The 24,899-nt window shown below is 40.3% G+C and overlaps 2 protein-coding genes across 4 annotated transcripts in view; both read left to right on the forward strand.

The window, feature by feature from the left end:
- The first annotated feature begins 595 nt into the window (after positions 1–595).
- LOC309697732 (E3 ubiquitin/ISG15 ligase TRIM25) lies at positions 596–6,593 on the forward strand. The gene is made up of 4 exons (XM_082519847.1): positions 596–1,450; positions 2,260–2,399; positions 5,137–5,304; positions 5,486–6,593. The coding sequence occupies exons 1-4, from the start codon at positions 824–826 to the stop codon at positions 6,192–6,194; spliced, it is 1,644 nt and encodes a 547-aa protein (XP_082375973.1). The 5' UTR covers positions 596–823; the 3' UTR covers positions 6,195–6,593.
- Positions 6,594–6,889: 296 nt separating this feature from the next.
- LOC309697337 (MICOS complex subunit mic25a-like) overlaps positions 6,890–24,899 on the forward strand; it is a 75,002-nt gene continuing 56,992 nt past the window's right edge. For 2 of the 3 annotated variants that reach the window (XM_082519192.1, XM_082519193.1), the window contains exons 1-4: positions 6,891–7,104; positions 8,712–8,805; positions 9,869–9,983; positions 11,231–11,375. In XM_082519192.1, the coding sequence (XP_082375318.1) occupies positions 7,021–7,104; positions 8,712–8,805; positions 9,869–9,983; positions 11,231–11,375 (438 nt within the window). In that variant the 5' untranslated portion in view covers positions 6,891–7,020. Of the gene's footprint in view, positions 7,105–8,711; positions 8,806–9,868; positions 9,984–11,230; positions 11,376–24,899 lie in introns of all 3 variants that reach the window. The other variant, XM_082519191.1, reaches the window with a different exon arrangement.

Raw genomic sequence — 24,899 nt, forward strand, 5'->3', positions numbered from 1 at the left:
CAAACATCCATTCCCACCTTCATGCTCTCATATGCAATTACTCAACACTCACCCAACGTGGAGATAGACATAAATAGACACTGTACACTCCCCAAGCATACCCTAAGCCCCAGATCTAGGTACCCTTGCCCCTGGAGGGGGAAACTGCACCCAGACCCAGGTGGTGTTACCCTCTTCCCTGGGGTGGAGAGAAGCAGACCGCCCCGACTCCGCAGCAGCAGGGAGGCCCCACATTCCAGACCCCAATGGGACGGCCAACTCCTCCTCCCAGCCCAACAAAACTGAAACAAAACTGAGCTACTGCCAGACAAAGCCACAATTCTCCCTTCAGCTTGGTGATACTCTTTATTGGTTGTGGAACTTTTTAAAGAAACTGAAAGCATTCAATTCCCCAAAATGGATTTTCTTTTGCACATATTAAGTATTATTTAACCAAAATTCATGCTTTATGGTTTCCAGCAGCATTCAGCATCCTCATACCTCTTTCCTAAAACAGGTTCTGATGATTTGTCAGAAATATTTTAACCGTCAACAGCAGCCAGTATGATGGTGTCAGTTCCTGGCAGCACAGCAAACAAGGTGTCTAAGAACGGAATGTTGTCCTGCAAACATTTGTGGATACACCTCCTCCTGGTCGGATAAGTATGCACTAACTGCCCTTCTGGCCTGTTCTGTATAGACTCACCTGACAGCTTGACGGTTGAGAAGAAGTGATAAGAAACGAGAAATTAAGTAAGATTAGTCAAAGGTATTTAGAAGACCTGACAAAAGAAGAGAAACTAAGCACGAACAAAAGCAGCTACCCGTCTCACCACCTCGGATCATGTCGCTGTCAAAGCCAGAGGACCAGCTAGCCTACGAGCTGAGCTGTCCCATCTGCCTTCAGCTCTACTCGGACCCGGTGGCTCTCCCCTGTGGGCACAACTACTGTCTATTCTGTATCCGCAAAACTATTGACAGCACGGATAAGACTGGCAAAATCCTGCCGCGCTGCCCAGAATGTCGTGAGGAGTATCCTGGCACGGATAACCTGCAGATAAATTTCAAACTTCGCAGCATCATTGAGAACTACAAGGCCACCGCGCTGCTGCTGAACATGCAAGCCGACTGCGTGGATACCAAAATGGAGGTTTTCTGCGATCAGTGCATAGATGAGCAGTCGCCCGCCGTGAAGACCTGCCTGAAGTGTGAGGTGTCTCTCTGCTCCAGACACCTTCAGAAACACCACGAGAAGGAGTTGTTCAGGACCCACCCCGTGGTGGAGCCCACGACGGAGCTGAGAGTGAAGGCCTGTGCCATCCACCAGCGTCCCCTTGAGTACTTTTGTTCCAACGACATGATGTCTCTGTGCACCACGTGCGTCGTAGAGGGTCATCACGAGAGCCACGACGTTCTCATCTTTAGCGTAGCTGAAGAGGAGATGAGACGAGCGCTGGAGGCCCGAAATAAGGTACTTTTGACTGCATTAACATTTTAACATTTTACCTACTGTTATATTGTAGCATTATATATTAGGAAGGGGGGTTATTATATATGTATTAATAAATAAATTGATAACCTACAAAATGTGGGCATATCTGGGTCAGCTGAGCATGCACAAAAGTGAAAGTAGTGCTCAGACAGGGCTTGTAGACTCATGAATAAAATATTCAAGTTATACAAATGCATAATTCATGTTATAAAAATATGTGAATCCCATCAGGGAACTTACTGTTGAGAAATGTCAAAACCTGAAAATCCTGTAATATAATTTTGGAACAATGTTTAAAAGACTATGCTCTATGCACATGGGACATAGACATGGGAACCGAACTTGTTTCACATATAAATTAAGGGCTTGGCACCTCAGTGACTCACTGCCATTTTTGAGGAGTGGTGAAGATCTGGAATGCAAAACAAATCTGTCTGATAGGAATAACCTGATGACCTTTGGCAGAATCTAAGGGAGTGCACAGTTTCGTGCTATACATACAATTCAAAAGTGCAAAGTCAGACCGTTGAATTTAATATTTTGGACCAGAAAATGATCAAACTTTGATGGAATATGATCATATATTACTTAACATTACAGAAAACATTTACAGTACTATATATATGTATATATAGATCTGTTTTCTCTACTTGTTTTCCGAAAGCACTTACGAGAAAAGGGCACCCAGTTTTTCCAGATCCGAAATCTTTTATGCTTATACACAATAGAAAGAATCCTGTCGTGTGAAACTCAAAAGATCTTAAAACATATTACATGTGTGTTTGCAGGTCATTTCTAGCAGACTGCAGCTGACAGAGGGACTCCTGCAGAAGACAGCAGAGGATCAGGGAACCTCTGAAGCTGTAGGAGAAAAAATGGTCAGCAAGGCTGTGACAGTCATGGACAGCATAGGTGCTCTGGTGGACAGGTAACCTGCTGCACATTTGCTGCTAGTAACACTGCCTTAAAAAGTAGCAGGTGGTGTAATTAAGCAAATGCAGTGACCAAAGATGGACTTAAAGGCTTTGAAAACACATTTCCCCAATTACAGTCTGAACTATATGAGGTATGAATGCACGCTCAACAATCTCTCATAAAACCAAACACACCCTGTTCTGATAGAATATCCTCACGAATCTTTGACTTTAAAGCACTTGATAAAAATGTTTGCAGGTTTTCATTTGATTTTTGTGGTTAAACGTTAAACTCTACAACCATCACAATGTAAAAATAGATGGAATGAATTCTCAATAAAGAACAGGAATTATCTTTTTTTCCCAAATGCTTTAAAAGTCAGCCAGTGTTCGTGCACAGTATGTTTTCAAACAGCAAGATGACAAATGATATTGGCTTTAAAAAGGTGTGGAAAACCCAGAATGCATATTTCAGAGGTGGTAGAACAGTTTCTTCAGGAGCTTCTCTCTGACAGGATGTGCTTCATATTTTCAGCAGCAAATAAAAATACAGACCAAAACTTCGACCCCTCAAAGAATGTAGTAAGCATGTATGTAATTAATGCAGTTCATCTGCATTTTAGGCCTACCAGCGTCTGTTTTGTGGTGCAGATTCAAGGGTGTCTGTAACACCCTAATACTTTAGTAAGTTTCAAGAAAACATTCAAGAAGGTATATCTTTGGAAGGAAGTAAGACTGAAATGTAGAGCTCAGTCACATTAGTGAGGCTGTGTGTGAGCTAGTTGTACGTTAAGTTAAATAAAAATATTGAGCATGCATAGCAGCAATTTCCCCAGGGCCAAGGGACTCTTGGAGGAGTTTATTATCATCTACCATCACAATGAACACCGGTGTACCACAAGGCTGTGTGATGAGCCCTTTCCTCTACTCCCTCTTCACCCACGACTGCAGACCTGCTGATGGTTCCAACACCATCATTAAGTTTGCAGATGACACCACGGTGATTGGCCTCATCAGTGACAACGATGAGGCCGCCTACAGGGAGGAGGTGGATCGTCTGGCTGAGTGGTGCGACAGAAACAACCTGCTGCTTAACACCGAGAAGACCAAGGAGCTCATCGTGGACTACAGGAGGAATGCTGACCCACATCCACCCATCCACATTAAGGGGACGGCTGTGGAGCGTGTGAGCAGCTTCAAGTTCCTGGGAGTCCACATCTCCGAGGATCTCACCTGGACGACCAACTGCTCCAAGCTGGTCAAGAAGGCTCACCAGCGCCTCTTCTTCTTGAGGACTCTGAGGAAGAACCACCTGTCCTCAGACATCCTGGTGAACTTCTATCGCTGCACCATCGAGAGCATCCTGACCAACTGTATAACAGTCTGGTACGGGAACTGCTCTGCCTCGGACCGGAAGGCGTTGCAGAGGGTCGTGAAAACTGCCCAGCGCATCGCCGGAGCACCACTTCCTGCCATAAAAGACATCTACAGGAAGCGGTGTCTGAAAAGGGCTGGGAAAATCATCAAAGACCCCAGTCACCCATCACATGGACTCTTCACCCTCCTGCCCTCTGGGAGGCGCCACAGGAGCCTCCGGGCTAAGACCACCAGGTACTGGAACAGCTTCTTCCCCACAGCTGTCAGACTCCTGAACTCTGCCTCCTGACATCTGACCCACGTTAAACTCATGGACTGAACATACACACACCCACAATGGACAACTGTACCCTCAAACACAATAATAACATGGACTGAACCACCACTCACAACCACTAGCACTTTATATAGCCTCTGTAGAAACTATCTACACCCTCACTTATCTTAACTGCACTACTGTATAGCTCTGTGTAAATAATCATTCTGTACATTCGATAATTTTTAATCCTACAACTGTTTACAACTTGCATAGTTCCCATTTCTGTATAGCTGTATATCCCAGATTCTGTAAAGTTATTTATTTCATATTCTGTATAGTTTTTCATATTTATATCCTGTTCATATCCTGTACATAGCTTGTACTCACTACAGCCTGTACATACTTATAGTTATAGAATATTCACAACATACTTCATACCGTGTACATTATAACATACCATAATAGACCCATTTCTGTAATATACTCACATATCTATATTATTGCTAATATATATTGTAATATATCTATATCACTAAAGCACTTCTGGATGGATGCAAACTGCATTTCGTTGCCCTGTACCTGTGCATGTGCAATGACAATAAAGTTGAATTCTATTCTATTCTATTCTATTATGTCATAGGTTGTCCAAATTAATATATGGACGTTCATGCTGAGGGTTGGAACTTTCTGGAAGTTCAGGAACTTCTGGGTGTGCCTCCTAGCACATTTCTTATCATTTAGGTAGTCTACCAGCAGCATTTCAGCCAGTTTCATCTCACAGGCATTTTCTCAGTACCAGGTATTTATTAAAAGAACAAAAACAAAAACAACTCACATACATAATCAGATGCTATCTGTTTCACTTTTTTGTTTGATTTTTAAAAAACCATTTGGCTAGCTGGCTAACCTTATCTAATTAGCACAGATTATAACTTAGATTGTTGAATATTTTCTGAGCTTTGTGATTATTTCTCATTGTATGGACGCAATGGATGCATGTACAACTTTAAAGCAGACACAGTGATGAATCGATCTACCTGACTCTGTTTAGTAACATCACGATAATAAAAGGAATAAAAATGACCAGTCCGCTTCACTTGTGTGCTGTGATACAGGTACAGGGATCGCCTGCTTTTGCTCTTGGAGGAGGAGAGAGGACAGCGCCGCAAAAGCTGGCAGCTAGGCGTGAGTGCACTTGAGGAGCAGCAGCAGCAGCTGATGGAGGCCCAAAAGAGTGCCACAGAGGTCCTCAATGAGACGGACACATGCATCTTTATACACAGGTACAGAAATCTGCCCTGCTATTACAATTAAAAAGAAGAAATATATAGAACAATGTAAAAATGAAAAGAAAAGTGAAAGTGATGCAGTATTCTTACTAATAAACCGACATTTAATTGTTTATTACCCATGGCATATGGCTAGATGAGTTGAGTAAGTAATAATAAATCCTTTGCTCTCCAGGTTCATGCAGATTGAACAAAAGCTGAGACATGTTGTCACCAGTGCCATTTCCTCCAACATCCCCTCAAAGGCTCCACTCAATAATATGTGCCTGCAGGGAGGTCTCAAAACCCAAGACTTCTGCACAGAAATGACCCGCCTCATGGATTCTCTTCATATCCTCCTCAACCCACTGGAACTCACCTTCAGCATCTTCACCGCCCACCCCAACCTGCTGGTGTCCAACGATCTGCGCACAGTCAAATACAGCTCCAACAAGCAGTCGTACCCGGAGCACCCCGAGCGTTTCACGAGTGCACCTCAGATCCTGTGCAGCCAGGGTTTCTCTGGCGGCGAGCATGTATGGGTTGTAGAAGTGGGACCCAATAGCATGTGGTCATTGGGCGTGTGCTACAAGAGCATTCCTCGCCGTGGTGACCACAGCCGTCTGGGGCACAACACTGTGTCCTGGAGGCTGCAGTGGAAAAACGGCAAGCTGACAGTGTGCCAGTGCTCCTCAAATGTGGTCCTTAAGGAAGTGACCACACCACCGGTCAAGATTGAGGTTGCACTGGATTACGAGGGGGGAACTTTGACGTTCCACAGCACCAAAGGGCGCAGGGAACATCTCCACACCTTAAAGGTTGTGTTTAAAGAGCCTGTTTACCCGGTATTCAGTATACTTTCAAACACACCAGACTCCTGGATCACACTGAGCAGTGGGATGTGAATACATCCTGCATAGAAATTGCTTGGGTAGTCAGCCAAGTGAACTGCCTTCCAGCTAACACAAAAACCCGCAATACGTCTGCTGCCTTGCATTGTATAAATTTAGCATTACAATCACATGAGATTGTTTACAAAAATGTGTTATTCATGTTTTGGGTGTTTTAATAGAGTAGATTTATCAATACAGGCGCCTACTACTTTTGTGAGATCTTGAGGCATAAACATTTATGTCACAAGATCATGTTTCCATTTTGTGTGTTTTGTAAATGTTATTGGAACGTGTTGAATGTTGTGTTTGCTCCCCATACAGTAAACACTGCTGTGCGCAGACGCTGACATTTAGGCATAAACCGAGACATGTTTTGTGTTTATTCTATAAATAAACTTATCTGGCAATGTTTCTGTGTGTCTTGTGACCAACTTTCTTTGTCTCAATACTTTTACGGGTGCATAGAAATAATCTATGCCGTATATAGCCTTTGATTGGCTGTTGATATTTCAGCCATTCAACTATGACCCTGGAGTTGCCAGGTGTGCCTGTAAATCCTTGTTTTTTTTTAAAGCGATTAAGCAATTTGCATTTAATCTGACTTCCCCCAGAACACACATGTAATAATTTCTTATTAACAATTTCGTATTCACACGCAATGTTATCATTTCCAACACACGATCTGACCTTTACACATGTGCAAGAGGAGGATGGTTCACGAAGAACCTGGCAACCCTATCCATTCTGTCTCACATTCTGTCATTGGGCAGGACAGCAACATTATTTCATATTATAAACATTTTTCTCACCACGAAAGCTGTGCGTTTGCAGCAGAAGCATGGGTTCGGGAGAGAGTACAACAAGAAAAGTGTCCTTCGGTGTTGACGATGAGGACAGGGTCAGAATTCTCCGTGGAGTCAAGGTAATGCTAATTTAGCTAGCACTTGAGAAGCCATGTTAGCATTACTTTAATGTCTCGTTTAGCGCTGACTGGCTATTGTCAAATTAAGTTGTTGCTTTGTTCAAGCTATCAGTCTACGACCGGTAGAGTGTCACTGCTAAAATGAGGAGGTACAAAGGTAGGAAGAGGGTGGGACAGGTTGTTGAAAGAGCTGAAATATGTAAAAAAAAATGTTGTTACCCCAAACTCCATTCGTAATAAGGTGAAAATAGTAATGTTCCTTGTTTACAAGTAAAAGAATATACGTGGCAGATGCTCTAAGAAATATAGAAAACTTTAGCACCTTAAGGTAAATTCGGCATATACATTGCCTACTTAGCAGGAAAACTAATTGCCCGAAATTAAACATTTTAGCTGTTACCTAGTCGCTGGCATTTGCTAACAACGTTAACACAATAACACATTTAGTTTGCATTGAAACGTTAAAGTTCGCTGTTATCCTACGTGAACATGTCTGCTGCACAGTAAGTGTGTATCAAAGAAAAACGGGGAGACTCGTATAAATGTCATAACTGCCTAACATGTTGGTTTAACTGAGCATATGTTTAACTAAAAGTGGATGGCTTGAAATGAGCAGATTTCAAACGAGGTTTGGTGTGGAGTTGACGCCTCTTTACAGTGTTGCTTTCACGTGCTGTTGGACATATAGAAAGCTTATACTTTTAACACAACCAAGTAGAGCGAGTTAGTGTATGCAAGTGAAACCAATGAAACACTAATGCAGTTGCATATATAACTAAATTGTCGTCTTCTAAAACAGGAAACGATAATGAACAAAACAACAAATAGAAATGATTTCAACAGGGTATAGGCATGTCTAGTTTTGCTGAGCTTTCGGTCACCTGTCAAGCGCTGACAAAATCAGTTAGATAATCATACACCTCCATGTTTATTTCTTTTCTGAACTCGTTTGTGGAGATTCTTGCATTGTCATAATGATGCAGATGTGTACTCATTTCACCTTTAGCCTGTTGGTGTGCATGATTAAGTGGTAAATTAAAATTTACCACAGTTAAACTTCTTGCATGCGCACACATACAGAAAGTCAGCTGGTGTGGGTGTGTGCCTCCAAATATCCTGACATTATGAGGAAATGAAGACACCCTCAGATCCTGCAAAAACAACGACTGGAAATTAATACGTTGTGGTGGAATGCAATGGGGTTAGCAGGTTTGTAAATGTAAAAACAGTTTTTATGTAGTGCTTTTCTACTCTGAGCACCCAAAGTGCTTTTAAAATCTTTTGTGAAAATGTCTGTAAGAAGAGAGCCTGCCTTGGTTGCACATTCAGTGTGACTCATAGAAACAGTGAGTCAGTGCTCCCTCCTGTGGTTTTTGGGGTAGTAGTGCTTAAGGACTTCCCTGGATACACAAAGACACACACACACACATACAGATACACATACAATAGAGGTTCAGTGATCCTCTATTAATGGCATGTTTAAGAGGCTCATGCTTTTTTGTTGTTGTTGTTTTTTTATCTGAAGGATTACACAAATGTTTTTTTTTCTATGAAATAAATAAAACACGTCGTGTATATTATATGCTTTGTTGACTCTGTTTGTCCAGCTGTCAGAAGATGTTCTGCAAAGAATGAGAGGAGTTGCCAACATTGCCCCAGACCGCACGTCATCACCTGCCTCAAGCCCTCAAACAAACACAGGTAGTGATCATTTTTGAGATTAGATTCTATTGGTGCCTCTGCACTTATCAAGTTTGCTTAGAAGCCAGTTTGTTTTAATTATTCCCCTTTTGATTGCTGACAGTTTATTCTCTCTCTCTCTCTTTGTGGGAGTAGGTTTCACTGAGTCCCAATATTAACCGTTTTATTATCTCTGTGTGAACACACTGACTGGAACTGAGGTGTGAAAAAACCTCACCCGCTGTGAATTAGGCGTCATTGTTCTGCTATGTGCAGTTGCAAGTACAGTGTGCCAACATTGTGTGAGAACTTGATAAACTTTGACACATACAATTCAAGGGAAGTGGACAATTTGGAACTGGTTCTCGAGTCTCATCTGTAAATGCAGTATCACATCAGCTGATACGTGTTTAACGAGAAAATATTTTTTTAAGAAAAAAAATGTGTTGCCTGAGCTTTTTAACTAAGCTTTTTAACTTTTTAACTTTATACTTACATATCTATATTATTGCTAATATATATATATTGTAATATATCTATATCATGGCTAAAGTACTTCTGGATGGATGCAAACTGCATTTCGTTGCCTTGTACCTGTGACATGTGCAATGACAATAAAGTTGAATTCTATTCTAACTGGACACCTGTGTCAGAATAAACTGAGAGCGGGAAATGATTTTGGCAGCCAGGGAAACGTTGTGGTGTCCTCGTTTAAAGAAAAAAAAAAATCACTATTTTTCTTTTTCTTTAGTGGAATTTAATTTACTGAAATCGACTGTTGCTTATCAAATTGTCAAACATTGCCAGAAAATGTATAGGGTTTTACACTTCTATTAAGAAAACACAGATTCACTATCAACTAAATGTCTGACCTAAAGTAAATTTTGAGCCATGAAAAATCTTTTAGTTCATACAAACATTTTTTTTCTTAAGAAAGATTACAATGTTTGATTATATAGTATTAATTATACATGTGCATTAGTCCCTATTTTGACAGTAAAGCTGTAAGCCACAAAAGTGCCAAAGTTGTTTTTACCTTGTGTGATAATCTTTTTTCCTTTGAACATTTGTTGTCTTTGTTCAGCCTCCTCTCACAGTGCCAGCTCAGGCTCTCAATCTCAGCAAGGCCCACAGCAGCGCGCACAACCCAGTTCGCACTCCAGCAAATCGGCCTCCTTCAGCAAGGAAGATCAGAGGAGGTGAGTTAAAGGAAATTCAGGATACAGATTTTAGTTAAGATTTCTGCCTGGTGACCATTTGAATGCATTGCAAATAGAATTGCTGCATATTGGAGCAAAAGGTTTTTTGTGATTTGTTATAAATCACAAGGTTGTGTTTCTGTTTGCGTTGGAAAGAGAACAAAAAATGTGGAAGGTGTGCCACATTTTTTTTTTGAAGGCTCAATCAAAAAAACTAAAATGAGCTGTAACAGGATAATATGCAACACTGTGAAGGTTTCAGAAATATGATCTGATGCTTATCATTTCAGAGAGCCTTTAAATCGAGAGCTTCTTCTAAAAGAGTCCTGACTAATTTAACCTGCAGGGCATCATGCATGGTTTCATATTAAGTCAAGTTAAGTAAATGCATAAATAAATACCTGTAAAAATTATCAAGCTCCTTTTTCCATTCTGGGTTGTGCGATTGTACAACATGTCTCTGTTTTGATGGAAGCTGTTTTTGTATCCAAAGAGGTTTGATTTTTGCAAGATGCAAGCTTGCTAGTTCAATATTGGTTACCAGTGTGTCTATATAAAGTAGTTTCACAAATTATTTTAGCTGTCATGGCCTTTGCTATTTATAAGCTAAACTCAGGTATCACTTGACATTTGAGACCCGGGTTAAACTGTGTTGCACAGGATAAATCATGTTTGATAAGGACCTTCATTAATAGTAATTTTGTTCATTTGAAAATGGATAAAAGGAGGTAATTCTTATTTCATGTCAGCATTCTGATTCATGTCTAATGAATGAACTAAACTCCTGATAAGTTTGATGCTACCCTACAATGCATGTTTCTAATATTCTATGGAGGGAGCTTAAAGTGTTTCTATACTGCCCCCTAGTGGACATACATAAATATATACATACAACATCTGACTGTACTGTGGAAAGCCATGAAAAACAGTATAAAAGATTAGTGTGCGTTAAACCTCCATTCTTTGTAACACCTACCATCAGGCCATGTGAAAAGGCTTCTGGTTCAATAGAAGGCTATGGGAAAAAGGTCCTGAGCTGTGACCTCTGTAAACACTTTCCCGATGACTTTATGGGCTCAGTCACTCATTTCAGATTATATTGAATTAAAAATAAAGACTTTTTACAAACAAACAAAAAAATTTGGTCTTTCAAAGTGTCATGAGGATTATCTGTAATCCATCTTACATACTTTAATGTGTCAGTTTGCCATTAATGTAAGCAATATTCATTATATGTATGGTTTAAGGTATGAACAACAACAGAAGTTACTGAAGGAAGAGTGGGCCAAGATGGCACAGCGAGAAATGGAGGCGGCAAAGGAAGAGATGGCCAAAGCCACGAGCCGGGAAAGACAACAAACACGGCTGGAAGCTGAGAGGACCAAACAGTTGGTATATACACACCCACACACCCATGCATGCGTCAGACATGTTTTCTATTAAAGTTTAAATCTCTTGTTTCTTTCATGTGTCGTGTTGAGCTGCTACTGATAGTTTAAATAAGAGTGAAGTAAGTTCATATTTAAAACACTTTAGTCCAGGGGTCCCCAATCCCAGTCCACGAGGGCCGGTGTCCTGCAGGTTTCAGATGTGTCCTTTATCCATCACAGCTGATTTAAATGGATAAATTACCTTCTCAGCATGTCTTGAAGTTCTCCAGAGGCCTGGTAATGAACTAATCATGTGATTCAGGTGTGTTGACCCAGGGTGAGATCTAAAACCTGCAGGGACACCGGCCCTCACGGACTGGGTTTGGGGACCCCTGCTTTAGTCAGTCACACTGCACTAGGCAGGACCCTGTAGGAAGTAATTTCTCTGCAAGGGTTAATACAGATGTCTCTGAAAGTCGGTCAGTACGAAAGCTTTGGGAGTCTAAAGCAAGACAAGAGGGGTTTGCAAAGTGGTAGGAGATTCAGATTTAATCCAATTAAAAATTGCCATCACATCCAAAGTTATAAAAAATCAAAAAGTATTTTTTGCATAAAATAAAAAACTATACTCCTACAGCCAACCTTATATGTTATGTATGACCTAATGCAACCTGAAATGACCCTCTGGGCATTGCTGACCATTTGCTGTATATACTTAAACAATAACAACTCTGTACTCCAGCTTAACTAATTGCCTCTTCTAGTTTTTCTTGTTACACCTAACACGCCTTGCCTCTCCTTCGACTGCCGCTCTATGTTTACAGAAACTTTGTGCATCATTTCTGTTAATATGGTTATGATGTGAGTGAGGGATATGATGTTGCTTCCCCCTGCAGTATCTGCCAGTGACCCATTGAGGGAGCTGTTGCTGCCTGTGTACAGTTCTTTAAAGTTTTAGTCAGCAGTCATCCTAGCTCTGTTCACTGAAGAGGTCAGGTGTTGCACGAGTTTGTTGATAAAGTTGTGTAAAAGTGGATTAATCTGAGTGGGAGGAGATAGGTTTGACGTGGTGTCAAGATGTGACTCAGTCTGATGAGTTTGTCTGTGGTTAAATCGGAGTATTCATACGGACGCAAATTGGCTCTTGAGATTGAATTTGCAATTTCCATGATGATACTCCCCCTGCCTCCTCCTCGTCCTCCTTTTTATCCTCCCCTTCTCACCTATTACATCCCTGTTCTTTTTCTATCTACTCCTCTTTCCCATGTTCTCCCTCCCTCATTTCTCTTTCTTCTTTCCTGCCCTCACCCCCTATCTCACTCTGTCTTTCTCTCCTTTTCTATCCCAGCCCATCACTCTCTCCTTCCTGCCCGGGAGACGGTATTATCAGCGTAGTGCAAGCGGTAAATTGCACCCTGAGAGTTTCCTGGAGCTGGAGATAGGAGTGGTGCGGAGATGCCCGTGTAGTCATGGGTGGGGAAGGTTGAGGGGGGGGCTCTTGTTGTACACATCAGCCGGTGCCTGTTTCATACAACTCTTCCTCCCCCTTCCCCTCCTATTACACCCCCTCCCCCCCATCGCTGTAGCGCCTGTCTTATCTCCACTCCAACATACTCCCACTGCTAATAGAAAGCTGCTGGAGGGATGCGCTGAGCAGAATGACCGCTTGAGCAGGACTGGACCTCCTGATGCTGAGGGCTGCTTGTAATTACTGTTTCTGTGCTATGAAAACCTACATGCACATGCATACGAAGTGTGGGCAGACTTGCTCACATTCTTTACTCAAATTTTATTTTTTATTTTTTTTTTTTTTTGCTGTTATGGAGTCAGAGAGCATGATCACTCATCTTCCACAGTTCTTTGTCCTGTGCACCCTTGCATGGGTAGTTTTTTTTTTTTTTTTTTGGTCATTTATAAGAATGTCATATTTTGTATCACAGTAATACAGACATAGCAAAGAGTATATCTAGTGCATACTGTATGAGCAGTTTGCCTAAACTTATCCATTAAGGTGTATCCATTAATCATCCATTAATCACCTCCAGCCAGCAGATTTATTTATTATAATATAGCATATTTCCCATAATTGAGTGGTTTCTGTGAATCTCCAACCTCTTGGAGAATCTCAATAAAAGGTCATATAAAAAGAAACTAGAGGTATGTATTCAAAGACATGCAGGTTTAGTACCGGTTCAGCATTTAAAATATAGTTTTTATGTGGATCAGCAATACTTTGCTAAATTTTCACTAAAATTGCTCATTTAAGTTGCAGTATTTTATTTTTCTGAGCCCCAAATTACTGGAGATGGCCATGTGAAATATTTCAGGGCTGAATAGCACATTTACAAAACTGTCCTGAGAGTTCAAATGCACTGCAACTTGAAAAAGACAAATCAAGTGCTGCAAAAGCACACAAAACACAAAGAAAGTTGAAGAAAATACAATGGAAACAGAAAAAATTCCACAAACTCACAAAACCCAACGGCAGTGTTTTTGGGAAGACAACAATGTGACGAACAAGCTAACAGTAAACAGCTAATAGCAATAGTAAAGTGTTGCTTTTTCTATTTGTTGGTGTTTTCTTAAGCTGCAGTGTGTTTGAAATCTAAGGACCACTGTACGTTTAAGCTTTATTAAAAATGTTTTAAATTTAAAACCAAATCGATTTTACTTTCAACCAGGAGCCACAGTCTAAGGGAATGTCCTATTTGTGACCATCTTTCATAATCAATATGGATTATGTTTTACTAGCAAAACTGGTACATGGCATAGAGCACATGGATGTTGGATGTTCACTGTTTTTTCCGATAAATCAGTGGAGGAAAAGATGGGATTTGGGGTAAACTTTAAAAGTGACATTTCACCGTGTAGGTTAGGTGGTTGATTAAAACAGGATTTAAGCCAATGAAAGGTCCTATTTCTTCCTGCCATTGTAATACCAAAACCTGTGCTCACATTGTAGCTGTGATTACCAAATTCTTTTAGGTGTAAAGGATTTAGATCATTTTTAAATCTCAGTGGTGTCTCTGTGCTTTTTTGCTTTTGGGAAGCGAAAGAGCATTAGGACCCAGAACAGGCTAATCACATCAGACATGACATGTACACAGTGTAGATGGACGAGTGTTTACAAGTTAAAAACATAATAATAAAAGTGAATATTTTGTTATTTTTAGTGATAAAAATCTAAATAACTTTCGAGTTTTGATGGATTACATAGCTGGCAGCAAAGTTCTCTGGCACCCATGGTCAGAACCAATGTACATTTGGCAGGGAGCCATATTAATTATGCAAGGAAAAGTTTAAAGCTGTGACAGTTATGCAATATTTCCTGAAAAGGGAAAGTAAATGGATGAGGAAGACTGAACATATGAGACGATTCAAAATGGGAGCTGACAGCTGATTAAGCATTTACTAAGTAATTGGGAGCAAGAAGGATGTGAGGATGAAAAAGAAGTGACGGAACATTTTGTGAAGGGTTAGGATGAAGAATGAAGAGGAGCCGGGAATGAATGGGAGTGAAAGAGAAGATGACACGCATTTCCTGCGAAATAGAACTGAGGAGAAGGGAACGAAAAAGGAGCCCTTTACAAGCGATTGAACATTTCGTAAAGGAAGTGGAAGGGAAGCGCAACAATGGGTCAACGAGAAGGAAGGAGGGACTATTTGTAACGCTTCTTTGTCGCATTGGGAGGATGAATTGCAGAAGGAGGGTGTGATTTTTAAAAGCGGGTTACAAGATGAATAAATATTTCGCACAATCAGGAGATATTAGACAAGGAGGGATGAGGGGTGGCAGGGGTTGAGAGAAAATATGAAATCTGAAGGAGAAGGATGAGGAGGAGAACAAAGACGGAAAGAAATGATGAGCAAGAATGAAAATGACAGATGCCTCAGCACTGCATACAGAGGGGAGGGATACGTGCAGGGAGAGTTTAAAAAAAACAAACAGCTGAGTAAATGCTTCCTGTGGAAGTTGAAATAAAGAAGATTTAGATGTAAGGCATGAAGACTGAAAGTAGCACCACTAAGTTTAACTAGTTTACTAGTTTAACTAATGTTTATGATGATCATCATGATGATGATCCAGAAAGAAGACGCAGCAGGTGACCTGCAGAATTGTTAGAAAGCGGAGGATTAGGAGGAGAGAGGAGCTGTGCAAATGTGTGCCGAATGGACGGAGTCGCGATTTATCCTTGAGTGTCGGAACAAAGGTGTGAGGAGTGGGCAGAGAAGGTTGCTACAGGTGACTCAGTGCCCGCTGTCCTCGTGCGTGGTCGCAGCACTGAGTCACACGTCAAGAAAGAGCCGGTCAGCGATGTGTGGCGTCTGCTCTTTAACTGCTTCTTTCTTTTCCGGTGCCTTTCACTCCCTCGCTCATTTCCTCCTGTCTTTTGTGCTCTTCCTAGCGCACTGCCTGATCCTTCTGTTCCTCTGGCCCTTTCCTCATCTTTCAAGCCAAAGCTCTCGCCCACTCTGTGCCACACTCTGTGAATAGTCTTTGTTAATAGCAAATCTTCTGCAGATTAATTTCAGAATAAGTGTGTGTGTGGGGGGGAGGAGAACGGGAGAATAGAAAGAATAGAAGCAAGTTGAACTAAAGAGCTAAAAGGGATTTTCTCTTTTTATATTGTATTAATGGCCTTTTGGTGCGTCTTGAAAGCCCCACCCCCCCTTTAAAAATAAAAAAAAGGTTATAAGTCACATTAGCATATGGTAAATTTCTCTCTCTGCCTCTGTGTTCTCACAGAACAATTAGGAAGACTATTTTATTAGCTGCCCTTTAACTTCCTCTGACTGAGCTTGGGCTAATATAAAATGCCAGCCTTGTTTTTCTCATTCTTCAAATGTGCCTTTTAAGCACAGGTGAGTCAGTTGCATCTTACTTGGACTTAATGTGACAGGGAACATGTAAGGTGGTTAAAGGGTATTATGCAGGGAATTTTTCATGTCAGTATAACACTTTTAAAACTATTTAAGGCTTCTGTTTATTCAGGAAACCTCTGTTTGGGAGGGAAAAATGTCCTCCTCATCATCAGGTATCATTGGCCAGCTGTCCAGTTTAAAAAAAAAAAAATCCTCAGGGCTTCACAGAAGAGAATTAATGGGCACTCAAGCAATCTTTACATCATGAGGAGATGTTCTCAGGCTTTGATTTGCTTTTAGCTCAGACATAAAAGCAAAATAAAGCCTGATTACATAATATTAAGAGACATTATTATTAACATAAAGCCTGTCTTATATAAACGTGCACACATCTAATTCATAGAAGTGGACATTTACCAGAATGAGATACTACTGCGTTGTTCTGGGAAATGTCCATGTATTAGCTGGTTACATGCACTCTGGGTGTACTCAGTTTGAATCACTTCCTCCAGTCGACACTAGATGGCAACAAAACCATATGCCATATTTCATATGTTGGCCTGTCTGTCTTATTTTGCCTGCTGCTTTGTCCCTGTGCACATCATGCACAAAAACTAGATAAATTTGAAATTCTGTCACCAGAAAAACCAGTCACAAATGCTATTCCACCTGCTCCTCCAACACTAATGGAATCTGTCTGTGCCCTCCTTGTACATGTCCTATTGTCTGCCATTATTTTTACTGTCAGAATTGCCTGTGGTACAGCGCCAGGGCACTTTTCATTGTAATGTTCATATTCGTTTAGTCTTTAAGGAAGCTATCATATATATATAGAGCTGTTGATGCTCTTTGACTCACGTGCTGTAGGGATGTTCCTGGATCTTTACAAAGAAAGCAATTATCCTTATTCAGATTTGCACCAGGTCACTGAGTGAGGTTTGCATTCTCCATATTTAATACTTGTGAGGTTTTTGGTTTTTTTTTATGTTTGGTTTCTTATTTTGATGACACATTAAATTTGAGCCATAAAATTGCATGTAAAAAAGGGTTAAATTATATTTTCAATTAAAGTTTAAAAGTAAATCATTATTTTTTGTTTGGTTTTTGTTTTTAGGACAAAAACATATATACTGATAATCGAATGAGCTCTTGTACCCACGTGTACTAAACATCCTTCATTATAATTTCTTAGTACATGTCATTAAAAAAACAAAAAAATCCAAGTGCAGCATTACAACCTCCGAATCAAAACAACACCTTGCACACTGTGTTGGACTCCTCATTAATACTGACAGTGGTGTGTTACTATTTTCCCACCTTTAGCTTTTTTTCCATGCTATTCTGAACAGTTACTGCAATATCAGTGCACAACTTTTTTTTTTGTCAGTGTGGTTTGAATTGTGTGTATCTACAACTGACTAACACACAGATATCTGGCTTTTCCTGTGTGATGTAGCACTGTCAGGCATTTTTGCTTTAATAAAAGTTAGATTTTATATGAAAGAAAAGTGCAGCGGCCCTGAGAGGTGCAGTGCAATTTAAGAAAACACTAGCAAACAGAAAAGTTTAATGCAACACAACAAAAATAGAAAACAAAGCCACAAAACCTCACAAGAAAAAGCAAAACCTGCAAAACACAGCTGTAGTGTTTTTTAGGAGACAGCGACAAGACTGAAAAGCTGTGGACGTAAGCTAACATTAAACGGCTAATAGCAGACATGTATCAGTGTTCTAAACCATAAACGGTACATCTTAAATAAACTCACATTTCCTTACATCCTTTTCGCCCTCACAGCACTGATGAATCCTCTGCCTGTTTTGAGCGTCTCTGTGCAGTCCTTCAAATCTTTTGGTTTCTGTCACTTCCGTAGCTGTTCCGTCACGTTATTGTGTCCCCAAAACGCTCTAGTTTCCTTTCCTTTTATTCATCTTCCATGTGTTGTGTGCGCTTTTATGCTTTTGCAGCATTCTCTTAAGTTGCAGTGCATTTGACCTCTCAGGGCCACCGTAGAAAATATTTGAATCCATTTCTTCTGAGATTCATCTGGTGGGGTAGTGCTCTTTATTTTGAGTAAGGTCAGGTTTTAGTGCTTTAAAATAATGAAGGATAACCCAATTTTATAGCCTTACTCCAGTGATTTAATTATTATGGTAGTGTAATAGCCAGGGTATCATTAACTTCGGTCTGCAAGTGTTGCAAGTTTTAAAAACTTCAGAATGTTTAAATACTCAAAAGAAAAGAAATCTTCAAATGCATCTTTCAAAGTTCAGAATCTATGCTCTGCGATGCCTGGGTTTAAAAACTTTAAGCTTCAAGTTTAAACCAGAGTAACCCCGTTGAATTCAGTGACTTAAAGAGAGTTGTTTTGATACCATGCCAGTTAACGCTGGAAGCGTTGCTGAGGAGTCGTTTGTTTGGACTAAAAGAAGGCTTGATTTTAAGTTTGGTGGTCAAAGGTGAGAGAGCTTTGCTTCACAAAACCCATTTTAGCCTTAAAAAGGGTTTCTATGATCTTTTTAGGCATAACTGAATAATTTATAGACTAATATCACAAAGCATTACACAAATATCGAGTTGTTAAAAATAAGATGATACTATGTTGGTATCTGTAAGTTTTTCTGGCCAGTTTTAAATGCATAAGTTTTTAAAATAAGGAGACACTGACTATATTGTACATTTTGTAAGATACCAAAGTTGATGCTATATTTGCTACGTCTTGCACTTCTTAAAGTACTTTGATTAGGAGATGCATATAAACACACTAATTCTAGTTCTATGATCCTGAATTTGGTTTAATGATGAGCAATAAATCCAAGTTTTTCTCTGCTATAACTTTTAGGGTCTGTGGGTTTGAGCGCGCACACTAAATGTTCCTAAATGTAATGTCTCTGTTTACTCCCATTGCTCATGTTCCCCTTTTCAGCTGCAGTTGGCAAATTTTTAGGACCAAATGGGAGATCAGCATAAGTGACAACTATCTGTTGAAAGCATTGGAGAATATAGCAGATGAAGAAACAGATGTTGTCATCATGTTTAGTGTAGATTAAAGCAGAGACTAAAATGAGTCAGCAGCCCAACACACTCCCACAATCTCCAAATCTGGTAGAGTATCCACAACATGCTCAGTCCATGGAGATCTCACAGCAGCAACCCACAGGACCCAGAGGATCCTCTGTTTAATGCCTACATTGGTCTCTTGGAATGAGCTTACACAATATTACACAGCATTTTGCTGTTTCTTGAGCTGTATCATTTCAGGAGCGCTCCTCTGTTACTGTGAAGTTCTAGCAAAGACTTGGTCAGATGTCGCGGCTAGGGGCTAGCGATTGATTTCATCACGTTGTTGTTGTTTTTATTTTTTGTTTAGTTCTTTTCCCTACCTGCCGGTGTGTTTGTCAGACTGCCGGAATGAACCAGATGTTTTCTCTGATTGGACAAACCAGCCTCACTTGTTTATACCTAAAACCATATAATCAGTTGGAAACTCTGATGCTGATGGGGTGACAGCAATGTCTCTCTGTTACACACTCAGGAAACTCGTTCAGACTTTGCTTATCAGTATGAGAGAAACAGCTGTGTTTATGCTCACACTCTCTCACACACACACACACACACACACACACACACACACACACACACACACAGAGGAGTGAGGCAGACTGAGGCAGATGGGACATGCTTCATTATAGCACTACATATGAGTGAATTGCTTGATGTTTTATCGTGTGCTCCTCTGACTGCTTATTTAGTCAGACATATGGTAACATGCTGCTATTATGCCATTTAGTTGAATGAAAAAAGGATAAATGAGTTGCTAAGTGCGCAGGCTTTTTCCTCCGTTTTCAGTGGTTTAGTAGCCTTTGATCTATTTTAACGTTATTGCTCTTATTATGAAAAGCTGTAATCTGGTGTATAAGTTGGAAAAGAATTTATTAACAAAGATGTGCTCAGACATGCATGCTTTTCCTGCTCTGCTATTCGCTCATGATGATTCAGATGCATTTAGAATGGACCGAATCTGAAGTGCCTTAACGTTTTGGACTTTGCTGTAAAAACGTTACTCACAAATAATCGCCAACCTTGACCCAGTGTTTTGGAAGATAAAGACAACAAAGGAGAGGAAAAAGAGGAAAAAATGTAAACGGTAATGAAGCTAAAGCAAGGGGGGCAAAGAGAAGATGTAGCGAATGACCAGTAAAGAGAGAGGAGGAGGAGGAGAGGGTGCTTAGGAAGTAGGGAGAAGGGATGTGTGCTGCTGAAGGAAATGGTGTGAAGAGAGGTGAGTGACGGACTGAATATAGGAGGAGAAGGAGGTTGTGGAGGCTCGGGTACAGATAAGCCTGCAGGTTGTATCAGTAATTGTCATCTGCAGTGACTGAAATGGTTCTGCATGTAAAGCTATTAGACTGACAGTGCGCTCAAAAGCTACCTTCCCCTAAATGCAGAGTGAGATGGTGAGGCAGAAAGCCAAATGAGAAGGCAGACAGACGGGACGTTTGAGGAGTTCTTCAGGTAATCTCAGTTATTACAATAAAAAAAAAAAAAAAAAAAGTAAATATTCAAATCTTTCCTACTTTAGTTTCCAGCCATCCGTCATCTTCTGCTTCTCATGTCCTTAGGCTGTTGTTTTAAATGCTGAAATTTGTCAATATGTTTTTTTTTCTTTTAGAGAATAGCGTATCTTGTAGCATATGTAGCACATTTTCCCAACAATGACAAAACAGCTGGCAGACAAAGAGAAAAAGAAAATGCCTGAACAAAAACCAAACCAAACATCAGTCTGTTCATCATATTCAATATGTAGCGATCCACATCCTCAAAAGAAAAAGTCCCCTCCAGGGAAAAAATAAAAGGACACGCAGTTCAAGAATAAAAAAAGGATAAAAAACAAACAAACAAACAAGCAAGCAAACAAAAAACACCCCAAAACAAACCAACTGCATGTTTTACAGTAAACTCTTATTTTTTTTTTATTGAGTATTCTAAAAAAGTCACCAAACTTTTCTAGTTACTCCTTCAGTACAAAGCTTGTTCTTTTTAGTAAAATGTAGGATTTTCATTTATACCATTCACTGCTAAATTTTGGGGCTTTTTTATGTTTGTGATTTCCCCAAACAAGGCTAGTATCTTTTAGGCACTCCAAATGTAAAAGTTGATCTTTTAATAACTAGCTATCTACACAATCATGATACCAGAGGCCTGATTGCATCATTTAAGGTTATCCACGTAAATGCAGGGTTACTGAGAACAGTTCACTTCTTACATCGCTATAGTAACTTGTGCTGCAGACTTCGCCAGTTGCCATTGTTGCTAGCTTTCTTTCCTGCCTTCAGACTGGCTAAAATGTATTAATATATTAGTCTTAAAGAAAGTGCTTAAAGTACTCACACGTTCATAGTGGTTTTCCTCTCCAGCACCATATAATCGTGCGACTGTGTGGAAGCAAGTGTTGGCTAACTTAGTGAGTTGGACGCTGCCTTCATGAAGCCAGATATGTTGAACTTACTAGGCTCGGGATATTGTACCAACATCCCAGAGATGTTAGCACACATCCCTGTTATTTGTTATTTCTTGGTAAAGAGACATATTGTAATAATTCACATGCTAGGTTGAATCATGTGCTTTTAGCAGATACTCCTTCTGGCAGAACTGCCAAACTGAGCTCCTTTATAAATGGGGGTTAATTTTGACAGCACATGTGTTCTAATTGTTGATTTGCTTGACCTAACTAAACTACCACATCACATGACTGTGCAGACTGTGTGATAACAAAAACATTAAAGATTAAGTGTCAGACAGGAAAAAAATAAATAAATAAAAAGCAGTCTGCATGAAAACAGTAACTATAGATGAAAGAGAGGAGGAGGAGAAGGGCCAGTGGCCCATTTGTCCCACTCTTTCTTCTGTGTAGTTGGCTGGCTGTAATTATCAGTCAGATTATTATTGAGTGCTAATTTATTGCCTCGCTGGGAGCTATGTGTTAAATAAACGCAGTGGAGTAAATAAAGAGAGGGGGAGAAAGAGGGAGAACAGACTGCTGACGCTATCAGATGGCAACCCAACACACACGCTGCCCACGGGGGAAGATGGAGATGTGTGAGTGTGTATTTATACGCGTCTGTCCCAGACATACTTACAAGCCCAAACATTAGTGCGCCTTGCCCATGTGGTGCGTTGATGATCCATTGCACTGTTAACACTGGGGCACTGAGGCTCTCTTCTTGTTTTTCCTTCTGTACTGGATCAGGGAGTTGGCCCACAATAGTTGATATCACTGTGAGAGACACTGACTAACAGCTCAACCAGCCACCATCTGTTGTCCCTACAGCTTAACCTCAAAACTGGTACGACTGATGTAGGGAAGAGCTGTTTCAAATATTAAAATATGTCTTTTCCTTTTCTTTTTTTTTTTGTTCTTTGACAATCATAAAATGAGACCAACTCTCACAGTTACACAACACCACCAATACAGAAACTCTTGCCTGATTTAACTTTGGTCATTCGACAGTTTTTGTCGTTGTCCTCAGTGGCGATGGAACAAGTCAGGAGTTTACCCAGGACACAACACAGTCTCACCACCGGCCGACTCCCCCTGTGGCTTTAACCTCTTCACACCAAATGAACGCTGAGTTGAAGGGAAGCAGGAAGTGACACATTCTTGCAGTTATTTAGGTTTAATCCAGGCAGTTTGACCCTTTGGCTCCAGTAACCTTTGGTTCTAGAAAATGGTAAATGGACAGGTTCTTAAATAGCACTTTCCTACTCTATCTGAGCACTCAAAGCACTTTACACAACTTACCTCATTTAGTCCAGCAACTGGTTTCCTCAGTTCCCAAACATTTATGGACTGTTAACAGAAGCAGAAAATGTGGGTTTATGACATTCCTAAATCATAGTATTCTGGGTTTTTCTTTTTCACCTTTTGTATGAGTTGATGTTGTATTTTCTTAAAATCTTTTAGCTGACATGTTTTTCTTGTTAAAGTACGCTGTTTTAAATTAGATTCATTTGAATAAGCACAGGCAGGATCCAAAGTGGCCTTCGTAGCTTTGTGGACTCTGTGTTTCAGAATAGGTTCAATCTTGCTAACAACTTTGTTGTCTTCATTTCTGAGTTGTGTTTGCTTGTTGGGGGAAAAAAACAAAACCAAAAAACAGTCTTTAACGTAATCACCTGTTATTTCTTCATACTTTGCTTGGGAAAAGAACAATGAAAGTAAAACATAGATGAAAATGTAGTATACAAGCCAGAAACCATTTTAATGAGTTTGCAATTCAATAGTTAGCATGACCATCTCTTTTCTTCAGCTCAGCCTGAACTCTCTTAGCTTTCTTCTGATTGCTTTAAGTAGTCTTAAGTAGTTCTTCAGGCTTCTTGAAGGACATTGAAAGCTCTTCTTTGGCTGCCTTTTGTTCAGAGCTCTGTCGAGATGATGTAACACTGCATCAGTGATGCTGATGTCCGAGCTCTGGGAAGGCCCGTCCGTGACTGATAGTGTTCCATCGTTTGTTTTTATCCATGTATGGTTTTAGTGCACTGGCAGTGTGTTTGGGACCATTGCGAAGCTAGAAAATGAAGCCGTTCCCAATCAGACGCTTCCCAGATGTTGCTGCGCGGTGATTCAGAATCTCCCACTAGGTTTATGTGTTCTTAATGCTATCAATTTTGATCCCCAGCACCACTGACTGAAATGCAGCTCCAGACCATGACAGAGCATGATTCTAGTTGTAAAAGTATCAAATAATCATAAATCATTAGTAATGTATGCTTATTGCGTCATCTTCATTATAAAGTTGAAAAATATTTTATGGCTCAATTTTCCATTAAAAGTTGCCCAAACGTGGCTTATTTGATAGTAAAGGTTGCAGGCCCCACGGTATAAATAAAGCTTTTAGTTTAAGCTTTTTGTCACTGATCAGAACGGACAGTGGCGAGGATGTTTGCCTGTGGAGTTGGCGGCGTCTGCTTGTTAGTAGCTTGGTTGTTTCTGTTGTTTATTAGGCTCGACCTCTGTAGTCTATTTGCCGTGCATGTTTCAGCCTCATGGAACTACTGTTGAACCTTTAAAACTGTCTTTGTCACTTATTTCTCAAAAAGGGGGAAAAAAGGGTCTCAGGCTAACGAGTCAAACTGCATTTCAACAATGGGAACTGTTTAGGCATCCCTGCTAGGTTTCAGTTACACTGTCGGATGTTTTTCCTTCTCTTGATCTGCAAGCTCGCCCATTGTTGCTGTGATTTTTGTAATGGTATCCTTGTCATTTTTTTTTTTGTTTCATACTTGTTATCCGTTAGACCTGTCTTCTGTTTTCCCCTCATCATTTCCAGCTCTACCTTCCCTCTCTTACTCCCGCTCGGGTTTTCTGTCTCACTTTTTTTTTTTTTCCTGCTGTCTCTAGCTTCTAAGTAGATGCTTGACACCTCCAGCTGTGCTCTGAATTGATTCATATGCAGAAGGTGCCTGGAGAGGGAAGAATATACGAAAATACATTTGTAAGCTAATCTCCTGCTTAGCTCATGGCTAGTAACTGCTGTAATCAATTATGCACCTTGTTAATAACTGAAGTTATTTTCCTGCCCTTGCTTACATTTCTAATGCATTTGCTCTTTCTCTTGTCTCTAGTCATTTCTGTCATTCTCCTTTTCTTTTCTCAGCCAGGTATTTTTTGGAAAGTTTTAAAAT

The sequence above is a fragment of the Aulonocara stuartgranti genome, assembly GCF_965226115.1.
Source record: "Aulonocara stuartgranti genome assembly, chromosome: 20".
NCBI lineage: Eukaryota > Metazoa > Chordata > Actinopteri > Cichliformes > Cichlidae > Aulonocara > Aulonocara stuartgranti.

Excerpts from the sequence above, each read along its gene's own strand:
- LOC309697732 (XM_082519847.1), top strand. The coding sequence starts at position 824 with ATGTCGCTGTCAAAGCCAGAGGACCAGCTAGCCTACGAGCTGAGCTGT. Across the intron at positions 1,451-2,259 it reads CGCTGGAGGCCCGAAATAAG|GTCATTTCTAGCAGACTGCA; the intron begins GTACTTTTGACT and ends GTGTGTTTGCAG. Across the intron at positions 5,305-5,485 it reads ACATGCATCTTTATACACAG|GTTCATGCAGATTGAACAAA; the intron begins GTACAGAAATCT and ends TTTGCTCTCCAG.